This window comes from Gorilla gorilla, chromosome 15, assembly GCF_029281585.2.
Source record: "Gorilla gorilla gorilla isolate KB3781 chromosome 15, NHGRI_mGorGor1-v2.1_pri, whole genome shotgun sequence".
NCBI classification, from domain to species: Eukaryota; Metazoa; Chordata; class Mammalia; order Primates; family Hominidae; genus Gorilla; species Gorilla gorilla.
In genome coordinates this window covers 120,621,454-120,634,616 of record NC_073239.2, presented here as the reverse complement: position 1 = coordinate 120,634,616, position 13,163 = coordinate 120,621,454, and the positions used below count along the sequence as shown (strand labels likewise).

The 13,163-nt window shown below is 45.4% G+C and overlaps 1 protein-coding gene across 44 annotated transcripts in view; it reads right to left on the bottom strand.

Moving 5' to 3' along the window:
- Positions 1–13,163, bottom strand: part of KLC1 (kinesin light chain 1) — a 72,367-nt gene that overhangs the window by 40,185 nt on the left and 19,019 nt on the right. For all 44 annotated transcript variants that reach the window (XR_008671405.2, XR_008671406.2, XR_010130835.1 and 41 more), the window contains exons 2-3: positions 6,082–6,343; positions 3,126–3,356 (exon numbers count right to left, since the gene is read on the bottom strand). Coding sequence is in view for 41 of the 44 variants with exons in the window: in XM_031001533.3 (XP_030857393.1) it covers positions 3,126–3,356; positions 6,082–6,342 (492 nt within the window). In the remaining 3 variants the exon portion in view is untranslated. The remainder of the gene's footprint in view (positions 1–3,125; positions 3,357–6,081; positions 6,344–13,163) is intronic.

Below are 13,163 nucleotides of genomic sequence, written 5' to 3'. Positions count from 1 at the left end.
TTTCTTCTTCTCAACATCCTCCAGTGTCCCAGGTCAATCACTGCTGGCATCGACATCTGCAAAGTACTTGCATTTCCATAGCACTCTAGAGCAAGCATCTTTTATTTATTTATTTATTTATTGCTTGTTTTTCTGAGACAGGGTCTCCCTCTGCCACCCAAGCTGGAGTACAGCGGCATGATCTTGGCTCACTGCAACCTCCAACTCCCAGGTTCAAACAATTCCATGCCTCAGCCTCCCGAGTAGCTGGGACCACAGGTGCACTCTACCACACCCAGCTAATTTTTTTGTATTTTTTAATAGAGAAGGGGTTTTGCTATGTTGGCCAGGCTGGTCTTGAACTCCTGGCCTCAGGTAATCCACCCGCTTCAGCCTCCTAAAATGTTGGGATTACAGGCATGAGCCACCGCATCGGCCTTAATTTTTTTTTTTTTTTTTTTTTTTTTTTTTTGAGACAGAGCTTTACTCTGTCATCTAGACTGGAGTGCGGTGGCGTGATCTTGGCTCACTGCAACCTCCATCTCCTGGGTTCAAGCGATTCTCCTGCCTCAGCCTCCTGAGTAGCTGGGATTACAGGTATGTGCCACCATGCTTGGCTAATTTTTGTATTTTTAGTAGAGACAGGGTTTCACTATATTGGCCAGGCTGTCCTCCAACTCCTGACCTCAGGTGATCTGCCTGCCTCGTTCTCCCTAAGGGCTGGGATTACAGGCATGAGCCACTGCGCCCAGCCACATCTTTTAAATCAAAACATTTAGTTGGCCCCTAACCTAGAGGAGATGTGAGGGAGGAATATGGTAAGCCTTTTGAAATAGCATGCTGTCAACTAAACTGTGTTCTCCCCAAATTCCTATGTTAAAGCCCTAACCCCCAGTGTAATGGTATTTAGAGATGAAACCTTTGGGAGGTGATTAGGATAAGATGAGCTCGAAAGTGTGGGGCCCTCATGATGGGATTAGTGCCCTCATAAAAAGAGACACCAGAGAGCTTACTCCCTCTCTCTCTGTACCATATGAGAACACAAAGAGATAGCAGCAGTCTGCAAGCCAGAAAAAAGGCCCTCCCCAGAACCGGACCCTGCTGGTACCCTGATCTTGGACTTCCAGAACTATGAGAAAATAAATGTTAAGCCATCCAGCCCGTGGTATTTGTTACAGTAGCCCAAGCAGATGAAGACAGAGGGGAAATGCAGGTTTGCTGGTGCTACGCAAAAAACTGTTTCAGTAGTCTTAGGATGGGGATTCGAACGAGACACACAAATGTGCACCTCTCTAGTATTCTGATTACGTACATGAACATGTCTGGCATCATACAGGCATTTAAAAAACGTTAGTTCCAAATGCAATGTGGAACACTGGACTAGGTCCTAGCACAGAAAAGAGATACTAGTGGAAGGCCTGGTGACATCCAACCAAGTCTGTGTTTCAGTTAACAGTAAAGTGTTGATGTTAATATCTTAGTTCTGACCACTGTTCTATGATTATGGATGATTAGGGGAGACTGGGTTATGGGCACATGAATTTTCTTCTCTAACTTTTCAACTTTTCAATCAATTTAAAATTATTCCATTGGAAACTTGAGAGGAGGGTAAAATTTTTAAAATTAAAAATAAGTAAAATAAAATAATTCCAAAATTTAGAAATTTTCTTTAAAAAGAAGTTAACTGAGGCCGGACGTGGTGGCTCACGCCTGTAATCCCAGCACTTTGGGAGGCCGAGGCGGGGGGATCACCTGAGGTCAGGAGTGGCCAACATGGTGAAACCCCATCTTTACTTAAAATACAAAAATTAGCCAGGCGTGGCGGTACGCACCTGTAATCCCAGCTACTTGGAAGGCTGAGGCAGGAGAATCGCTTGAACCCAGGAGGTGGAGGTTGCAGTGAGCCAAGATCGCGCCATTGCACTCCAGCCTGGGGTACAAAAGCGAGACTTCGTCTCAAAAAAAAGTAAAAAAAAAAAAATAAAAAGAAGTTAACTGGCTGGGCGCAGTGGCTCACACCTGTAATCCCAGCAATTTGGGAGGCTGAGGCAGACAGATCACAAGGTCAGGAGATCAAGACCATCCTGGCTAACACAATGAAACCCTATCTCTACTAAAAATACAAAAAATTGGCCAGGCGTGGTGGCACACGCCTGTAGTCCCAGCTACTCAGGAGGCTGAGGCAGGAGAATCGCTTGAACCCGGGAGGTGGAGGTTGCAGTGAGCCAAGATCGTGCCACTGCACTCCAGCCTGGGCGACAGAGTGAGACTCCATCTCAAAAAAAAAAAAAAGTTAGCTGAATCAGAAATAAATGTTGAATGAAAAATAACTGAGACTAGGATAAACATCCAAATAGAGCCAACAGAGAAAGAAGGCTGGGCATGGTGGCTCCCACCTGGAATCCCAGCACTTTGGGAGGCTGAGGTGGGCAGATCACTTGAGGCCAGGAGTTCAAGACCAGCCTGGCCAAAACAGTGAAACCTCATCTCTACTAAAAAAAAAAAAAAAAAAAACTTAGCTGGGCATGGTGTTATGCACCTGTAATCCCAGCTACTCCAGAGGCTGAGGCAGGAGAATCACATGAACCTGGGAGGTAGAGGTTGCAGTAAGCCAAGATTGTGCCATTGCACTCCAGCCTGAGTGACAGAGCGAGACTCCTTGTAAAAAAAAGAAAAAGAAGAAAACCAAGATCCTTTCTTCCCCTGCAGATACAGAAAGATAAGCTGGCAAGGGAAGCTAAGGGGAGGATGAGAGAGGTGGCAAGAGAGCCAGGTGGTGTCCAGAGGGCCAGGGGAGTTTCAAAGAGAATGGCAATGCCAAGAGCACCCACCATAAGGGGCAGAGAGGTTGCCCAAAGTCCAGATTCAGACGGCCAGATTGGACCACTGCTAGACCAGCAGCTGATGGCATGGAAGCCAAGCTACAGAGGGGCAAGGAAGCTCCAGAGCCTAAGCTGGGGCAGACCTCGGGGCAGACCTTGTTGAAGGTAATGGTGTCTCTCTGGATTGTGGCTTATATTTACAAAACATTTTTGCATGTTCTAATGTTCTAATATGTTCTAATAGGAAAAGAATATGGCAAACTATGACTTTCCCAGGGACTCCATTTTAAACATTAGCACCACATTTGCTACAGAGCCACTCACGGATGGGGAAATGTCGTCATCATATTTTTTTAGCTGATTCATAAACTCCAGATGCTTCTTCTCCTCCTCCAGTTGAGCCACAGACTGCTCACTCTTCTGCAGTTTCTGCTGCGTGTTGGCCAGTTCATCCCGTAGCCACTGATTCTCCTGGCACAGACGACGAACCTGCGCACGCAGTTTCTGCTTCTCGGACTCCACAGCATTCAGGTGATTTGACAAAGCCATCATAACCTGAGCAGACAGAAACGTGTGCAGCACTGTGGCACGTTGTCCAGCAAGAGTCCCTCCCACCCGTGCGAACATTCTGTGGCTGGGGCTGTAGCTTACACTCGCAGATATTTTCTCCAAAGTACATATAAGTACAATCTGCCATTTACTTATCTTTTCCCCTTCAGCCACAGACTACAAAGCAGGGTATGATAAAGAATATCACACGCTCAGAATGCCTACCAAAAAATACTTATTTTTTTGAAGAGCATGTCAAATGAACTAGCAATGAAAACACAGCTACCCTTCTGATGAAACTGTATTCTTTTACTTTCTATCAAGATGGGCCCAACGTAATTTTTTCTACACCCTTTCCCATGTGTGAGACCTTGTGTACACACATGCATGTCTGCGCACAGAGTGCATGTTGGTGAAGGGCTGCAAGTGGGGGTCAGAGAACAGTGCACATAAAAATCTTCCTTGATGTTCCAAGGTGAGAGAAGACATCTCCGTAGCTACCACCAAGAGTAAGAATGCACTGGTGCACTCATAAGCTTATGTTTATGTCACAAAATCCAGGGGCCACTCCAGGGCTCTGCCTACAGAGTGCTCACTGGTTTCTGGAACAGACCAGCGTGAGGCTGTGCCAAGTTCCTAGCAGCATAAGAGCACAAAGAGCTAGGAGCTGGCTGGCAGCAATCTGTTCTCTCTTTAGAACATACATCTGCCCATCCCTCTCATAATATAATAACCAGGTTATTATCCTCCTAGGTTTAAAACCTGAAACTCCAGAAGGTGGGACCTTTTCTTCCTTCTTTTTTTAAAACTCTTATCTGCGACACCAAAAAAGCAAGTTTAAATTCATGTCACCTGTTCTCAAGGTAACAGAACTTGAGAAATAATACGTTCACAATATCCAAACAGAGCTACAGTTCTGCAACTCAAGGCTGTAACATGGTTAGGATGAAGACTCTAAAATCAGGGTGTGGGCAGTCACTTCCTCTATGAAAGCAGAAACCGCTGGCCAGCAGCCCTTCTTCTGCTCTATTCACTCACTAAACTAGAGAATGCTAAGAAAGAAGACAAGCTTTAGTATATTTAATTTTACCTAAGATATGCTGACAGAGCCAGAAGTTATCAGGAGAGAGAATTTAAAAACCTAGATGTTTCCAGTGTTTTCATCTCTATGTCAAGCATGATATTATAGAAACAAAGGTTAGTCAAAGATATGAAGCAATCTGGCCCTGGGATTGCAGAGACCATCACCCACTGGCCAGTGTCCATTCTCCTTCCTTAGGCTTAAGAACCTGCCACTGTTAAGTGGGAAGACAACATTCCCCAGTCTCCCACTCACCCAGGTACAGCCATAAGGTCTGGCCAATGCAATGTAAGCACTGCTGTACACATCATCAAAGTAGTAGCCGTCAAGGAAGGAGGCACGTCCTTCCTTTCCCTTCCCCTATGCTAGAACAGGGCCACATGGAGCTCACTCTCAGTCCCCAAGACAGGCTGCCAAGGTGTAGTGTGGCAGATGTTAGGAGCCTGAGTATCCCCGATGACTGTGTAGCTACAGAACCCCTCCAGGAGAGTGTACCTCAGTACTTATTTGACAAACATCTTGTGGTTTAAGCCACTGTTTTTGTTTTTTTGATACTGGCAGCCAAATCAAATCCTAAATGATACACAGCAGTATCCACTATTTTGGATCCGCTTTTCAAAATTCAGAGAGGCCCTGAGGTCAGGAGTTCAAGACCAGCCTGGCCAACATTTTAGTTTCTACTAAAAATACAAAAAATTAGCCAGGAATGGTGGTATGTGCCTGTAATCCCAGCTACTTGGGAGGCTGAGGCAGGAGAATCACTTGAACCCGGGGGACAGAGGTTGCAGTGATCCGAGATTGAGCCATTGCACTCCAGCCTGGGCGACGAGAGCAAACACCGTCTCAAAAAAATAAAAATAAAAATAAAATTCAGAGGCCGGGCATGGTGGCTCGCGCCTGTAATCCCAACACTTTGCTGAGGCAGGCGGATCACGTGAGGTCGGGAGTTCAAGACCAGCCTAACCAACATGGAGAAACCCTGTCTCTACTAAAATTACAAAATTAGCCAGGTGTGGTGGCCCATGCCTGTAATCCCAGCTACTTGGGAGGCTGAGGCAGGAGAATCATTTGAGCTCAGGAGGCAGAGGATGCAGTGAGCTGAGATTGCATCACTGCACTCCAGCCTGGGCAGCAAGAGCAAAACTCCAGCTCAATCAATCAATCAATCAATCAATACAATTCTGATAGGCCCAAATCAATAGTAATTTATTAACATACAGAACACATGATCTGTTTTGTTTTGTTTTTTCTTTGAGAAAAAGTCTCTGTCACCCAGGCTGAAGTGCAGTGACGCAATTTTGGCTCCCTGCAACCTCTGCCTCCCAGGTTCAAGTGATTCTCCTGCCTCAAGCCTGCCTAGTAGCTGGATTACACACGCCAGCCACCAGGCCCGGCTAATTTTTGTATTTTTAGTAGAGTCAGGGTTTCGCTATGTTGGCCAGGCTGGTCTCAAACTCCTGACCTCAAGTGATCCACCTGCCTCAGCCTCCCAAAGTGCTTGGATTACAGGCCTGAGCCACACCGCACTCGGCCTGGATCTGTTATTCTATAACCATCTTTCCTCTTCTTTAGTGAAACTGCTTATTTCAAACAAGTCTCCATTTTACCATCAAAAGTTCCTGATAATGTCTGAGTCATTCTCACTCGTACCTGTGCCTCACTCAGGCCGAGCTCCAACATCTCCAGTGACTTCCGGATCATGTTTGATTTCTCCTCCACCAAGTTACTTTCATCATCTTTCTTCAAACACTTCAGTGTCTCCAGCAAACTTTGTAAAATGGAATTGTGCTCATTCTTCAAAGCCTCCAGCCCCTGAATTACTTGCTTTGTCTTAGAAATAATTTCATCCTGTGTAAGCTTCTCCAACTTGTCTTCCTTTATGTACACCATTGTGGACATGTTGTCATACATTCTGGAATGAAAAAAGAAAAAGAAATTAGACCCCTCATTACAGGTTTCATTTCTGTTACATCAAGTAAATATGAAAAATTTTTAATTAACATTTTATAGGGGAATAATAAATATGCACACTTGTAATTTATGACCTTGAAATACCATATTCTGCAGTTTCTGTTTTTCCTTTGCAGACACATTTAATTACTTTTCTGGTTTATGTCTCAATTCTTTTTTATGACAGCAACTGAAATTAATGCCAAAGATTAAAAGCAGCAAAACATCTAAATGGCATTTCCAAAACACATAGCCTCGGTGAACAACATTTTTTCTCAGAATGTTTGCAAGCCTTTTTCTCTTCCTAATTAAATGCAGGAAGAACACTACATTCTTGGTAACATGTTTAACTGGACAAAGGCATGAAAAGGAGTCACACAGCTGGAAGAAGAAAGAAAAACCAGCCAAAGAACATGGAACAGGAAGAGCAGCAGGGGAGGAGCAGACCTGGAAGACACAGGGCATCAAGGACAGGTGCAGCACAGTCACCAGGCAGGCTCACAGATGAGGAGGGCACAGCGAAGCACCACCAGGGCCAGGCCCAGGGTGATGTGATGCAATGTCTGGAAGGGGCTTTCAAACACCAAAGTGAGAAAGAAAAGGGGGAGGAAAGGGGAATATAAAAACAGCATCATTTGTGCTGTTGTGCCTGACAGCCGCTGTCACTGAGCAATGGTTCCCTCTGCTAGCCTCTCTCCTTTTTTCTAAGTCTTAAAAACCCATAGTTAAGTTTAAAAAACAGAAAGATAGTGAGCAGTGATCTTTTTCGGCAGAGTGACAGGGATGGAGGCAAGATTACATGTCAGAGTTATTTCCTTCATAGCACTGCCACTGTCTAAAATCTCACGATTCATTAAGTGTCTAATATCACCTTGAATATAAGCTCTTATTTAAAAAGGCAGGACAGTCAGGCATGGTGGCTCATTCCTATAATTCCAGCACTTTGGGAGGCCAAGGCAGGCGGATCACTTGATGGCAGGAGTTCAAAACCAGCCCGGCCAACACGGCGAAACCCTGTCTCAACTAAAAATACAAAAATTAGGTGGGTGTGCTGGCACACGCCTGTGGTCCCAGCTACTCAGGGGGCTGAGGCATGAGAATCACTTGAGCCCGGGAGGCAGAGGTTGCAGTGAGCCAAGATCTCGCTACTGCACTCCAGCCTGGGTGACAGAGCGAGACTCTGCCTAAATAAATAAATAAAAATAAACAAAGTAAAATTAGCTGGGTGGTATGTGCAGGTATTCCTTGCTACCCAGGAGGTTCAGTGAGGCACAAGGATCGCTTGAGTCCAGGAATTTGAGGTGACAGTCAGCTATGATGGTCCCTCTGCACTCTAGCCTGGGTGACGGAGCAAGACCCTGTCTCTTTAAAAAATTCCAAAAAAAAGAAAAAAGGCAGGGACTTGATCTTGTAGGACTCCACAGCTTCTAGGGGCAGCTCCTGGCCCAGAAAGTCCATGTGGTGAATGGATGGACTGACAGACGTTGGATGAAGGAAAGAAAAGCTGAATCAGCAGATACAGACTATGTATTCCAGGATTTTGGGGTGAAGCTATGAGTGCTTGAGAATAGGGTCACGTTAGTCTCTGCATCACACACTGGAAAAATGATTTTCTTTTTCCATACATATGAAGACTAAATTCCTTTTAAAATTTGGAAGTTGTCTGTTAAGACTATTCAGAAATCCACCTCCACTCCACTAACAAAGAGCCCAGAAAACAACAAAAGAACAAACGCCAACCGGGCACGGTGGCTCATGCCAGTAATCCCAGCACTTTGGGAGGCGAAGGCGGGCAGATCACGAGGTCAAGAGTTCGAGACCAGCCTGGCCAATATGGTGAAACCCCCGTCTCTACTAAAAATACAAAAATCAGCCGAGCCTGATGGCGCTCGCCTGTACTCCCAGCTACTCAGGAGGCTGAGGCAGGAGAATCGCTTGAAGCCAGGAGGCAGGAGTTGCAGTGAGCCGAGATCGTGCCACTGCACTGCAGCCTGGGCAACAGAGGAAGATTCTGTCTCAAAAAAAAACAAAGAACAAAGGCCACTCCTCTACCTGACAGTATGTTAACTGTTAGTATTTATTTAACACAGGGTTCTCCAGCTTCACTGTAGCAAATCCATGGTGTGCCAGGCTGGGAATATACTGCTGAACGATACTGCTGCTCCATTAGGGACCTCATCCATACTGTTCCATGATATATCCCCGGCCTGGCACTCAATACACATTTGTAAAATGAGTGAAAGGAAACACTTAAGGACCAGTTTTCAACAAACAAGATTAAAATGTACTAGGTTAAAGTGTTGATCTGAACATCTTTGAGGTTCCTATGACTGAAGGGAAGAGTCTTCAGGAGGAGGAAAATAAAACTTAAGGCCTGTTTTTCCACCCTGACAGCAAAGTATTTATGTATTATATCCAAATGATGCAACATATATTCTTTTATGTTTCCCAAACTAGCAGATGCAAGTGTTTTACTAAAACTTACTCTGAGCTAAGCCCTGGAATGTACAGATTAATAAGGGCCTCGCCCTTGGGGACATGCAAGCTAGCAGAAGACAAGCTACACAAGCAGGTGCACAAAGACCTGAAGGCTCAGGGACAGTGGCTGTGTGGCGGAACACGGTGGTGGGGGGCAATGGCCAACTGAGAGACGAAGGCCAGACAGAAGAAACCACTCCCAAGGGAAGCCAGTGTTATCAAGTAGCACCTCTCAAGGCTAGTAAGGGCTACTAAGATTGCTAAGGGCACTGCCAGCCCGGCAGGAAAGGGGAGCTGAGGCAGAGGTGTGACGGCACCCACTGCTGCAAGCAGCTGCTCATCACTGCGAAGCCAGACCCAGTACCAAGGCTAGAGGAGCAGCACGGAGTGAGAGCACAAGAAACCTGCCCCCCAAGTGACTGACCACGGTATAGACGTTAAGTACATGCGCCACTTCTTCAGAGGGAAACAGACAGTGGCATGTATATTTAGACTCGATACCTCTCACCATTTCTAGGCTAAGCCATTATAACCAAAGACAGCTTACATAATAAACGGTGCCAAGGCAACTGGCTATTTAGGAAAAATAAAATAAAGTTAAACTCCTACACTCACTATATACTAACATGAATTCCAGATTAATAACTAAATTAAAAAAAAAAAGAAACTAGAAGGAAATACAGGCAAAAGTCTATATGCACGTAGGTCAAACTAAAGATCATTCTATGAATAAAAGTAATGGCAAGCTGGGCGCGGTGGCCGACGCCTGCAATCCCAGCACTCTGGGAGGCCGAGGCTGGCGGATCACGAGGTCAAGAGTTCAAGACCAGCCTGGCCAACATGGTGAAACCCGTTTCTACTAAAAATACAAAAAATTAGCCGGGCGTGGTGGTGCACACCTGTAATCCCAGCTATTATGGAGGCTGAGGCAGGAGAATCGCTTGAACTCAGGAGGTGGAGGTTGCAGTGAGCGGAGATCTCACCATTACACTCCAGCCTGGGCGACAGAGCAAGACTCCATCACTAAATAAATAAATAAATAAGGTATAAAACTGTAAACGACTGACAAGTCTACTTAGGGCATTTTTCAAGTTTGATGCAGAAACAAAATGCGTTTCTCAGGGAACACTATCTTGCAGCTCCTCAAGATGAAGAATTCAAAAGTATACAGGCGGCTGGGCTTGGTGGTTCACGCCTGTAATCGCAGCACTTTGGGAGGCCCAGGTAAGCAGATCACTTAGGTCAGGAGTTCCAGACAAGCCTGGCCAACATGGTGAAACCCCGTCTCTACTAAAAATACAAAAAATTAGCCAGGCGTGGTGGCAAGTGCCTGCAATCCCAGCTACTCAGGAGGTTGAGGTAGAAGAATCGCTTGAACCCAGTAGGCAGAGGTTGCAGTGAGCTGAGATCGCACCACTGCACTCCAGCCTGGGCAAGAGTGAGACTCCATCTCAAAAAAAAAAAAAAAAAAAAAAGTATACAGGCTACCGCTAAGTAACAGGTAACACTGATTTACTGATTTCTGCAAGGTAAAAATTACTCAGTATCTAAGTTGACTCAAACATTTTGCCAGCCTATAAATCACACCATCACTGGACCATCTTCCAACTCTCATGCTGTGTATGCCTGGAGATGATTCAATGGAACAAGGAATCAGCCAAAACAATGCCTAGCAACCCACGGGCATGCAATAAAGATGCGTGCAATGAATGAATGAAGCAGCTTTGGAGCTACTGTACCTTCTTCTCACCTACCCTGGGATGTGGTGGAGGCTCAATCTCCCTGTACGTCAAGTGAAATTGATACCCACCTGACCTGGAACATAGTACAGGCTCAGAAATACTCCCTTCCCTCTTTCCCTCTGACTGACACACAAGCTATCTGGCCCCAGGTTATTCTAACTACAAACTTTTTTTATTACGCTTTTATTCCTTAAAAAAAAAAAAGTCCTATTTAAAGTTCCATTATTTACTCTGTGAGACCAAAAGAACTCAATGCAAAATCTCCAGTGTAAAACCTGATAAATCTAACATCTGAATTAAGCTCCCAAAACACAAGAAGCGGCCGGGCACGGTGGCTCACGCCTGTAATACCAGCACTTTGGGAGGCTGAGGCGGGCGGATCACGAGGTCAGGAGATCGAGACCACCCTGGCTAACATGGTGAAACCCCATCTCTACTAAAAATACAAAAAATTAGCCGGGCGCGGTAGCGGGCGCCTGTAGTCCCAGCTACTCCGGAGGCTGAGGCAGGAGAATGGCGTTAACCCGGGAGACGAAGCTTGCAGTGAGCCGAGATGGCGCCACTGCACTCCAGCCTGGGCAACAGAGCGAGACTCCGTCTCGAAAAAAAAAAAAAAACACACACAAAAAGCCCTTTTTAGGGTCAAACCTCTTTAAGGCTATATTGTTCAACAGGCAAAGCTACTACAGTCTAGTGAATTTAAAGTCTCAGGATTCAAGTAAACCTAACAAATTCTTTTTTTTTTTTTTTTGAGATGAGGTCTCACCATGTTGCCCAGGCTGGTCTAAAACTCTTGGGCTCCAGTGATCCTCCCACCTTGGCCTCCCAAAGTGCTGGAGATATGGGTATGAGCTATCACACCAGGCCCCTAACGAATTATGTACTGTGTCTACAGACTGTAAGTCACTACCTAACATAATGAAGACCAAAAAACCCTATAATTGTTATTTTTATTTTATTTTAGAACTCATTTTGTTTACATTATTTTAGATAGTGACTCAACTTTTGCAATTATATAGTATTGTGGTTTTCATGTTTTTCTCTTTCTTTTAGAGATGGGGTCTTGCTATGTTGCCCAGGCTGGACTTGCACTCCTAGACTCAAGCAATTCCCCACCTTCAGTCTCCCAAGGAGCTAGGAGTATAGGCAATTGTCACTGTACTGTTTCTTTGTTTTTTTTTTAAGACAGGCTCTCATTCTATCACCCAGGGTGGGGTGCAATGGCACTATTTTGGCTCACTGCAACTTCCGCATCCCGGGCTCAAGCGATCCTCCCACATCAGCCTCCCAAGTAGCTGGGACTACAGGCATGCACCACCATACCCAGCTAACTTTTGTATTTTTAGTAGAGACACAGTTTCGCCATGTTGCCCAGGCTGGTCTCAAACTCCTGAGCTCAGGTGATCCGCCCGCCTCGGCCTCCCAAAGTACTGGGATCACAGGCATGAGCCACTGCACCCGGCCCACTGTGCCGTTTTGACATGTATTTTTAACATACATGATTCTCCTTTTTTTTCTGAGACAGGGTCTCACTCTGTCACCCAGGCTGAAGTGCAGTGGCATGATCTTGGCTCATTACAACCTCCACCTCCTGGGCTCAAGTGATCCTCCCACCTCAGTCTCCCATGTAGTTGGGACTACAGGTGCGTGCCGCCAAGCCTGGCTAATTTTTCTTTCTTTTTTATTTTATTTTATTTTTTCTGTAGAGAGGGTCTTGCCATGTTGCCGAGGCTGGCCTTCAACTCCTAGGCTCAAGTGACCTGTCCACCTCACCCTCCGAAAGTGCTGCGATTACAGGCATGAGCCACCATGCCTGGCCACAAGTCTCATGTCCAAAGATTTACTTCAATCATTCTTTCATACTACCACATTCTGAGGACATAAATTGAGAATGTTAAGAACCTTTCCTGTCAGGCTCCACATTGGGACCTCTGATTAAATACCTGTATCACAACTTGCCAGGAGTAAAAAATAAATCAAAATAAATGTTAAAATCCTGTCTGTAGCATTTTGTAACCTAGAAATAAAACAATTTTTACTCTTTTTAAAATGTCATTTGAAAAACAATACAGGCTGGGTGAGGTCAAGAGATTGAGACCATCCTGGCCAACATGGTGAAACCCTGTCTCTAATAAAAATACAAAAATTAGCCGGGTGTGGTGGCGTGCACCTGTAGTCCCAGCTACTCAGGAGCCTGAGGCAGAAGAATTGCTTGAATCTGGGAGGCAGAGGTTGCACTGAGCCGAGATCGCGCCACTGCACTCCAGCCTGCCAAAAGAGCGAGACTCCGTCTCAAAAGAAAAAAAAAAAAACCCAATACAAATAGACCTGGTCTTTTACAAACTACCCACTGGGACAGAAATTAGGAAATGCTATTCTTTTTTTTTTTTTTTTGAAATGGAGTCTTGCTCTGTCGCCAGGCTGGAGTGCAGTGGCACGATCTCGGCTCACTGCAACCTCCACCTCCCAGGTTCAAGTGATTCTCCTGCCTCACCCTCCCAAGTAGCTAGGACTACAGGAACACACCACCATGCTCAGCTAATTTTTGTATTTTTAGTAGAG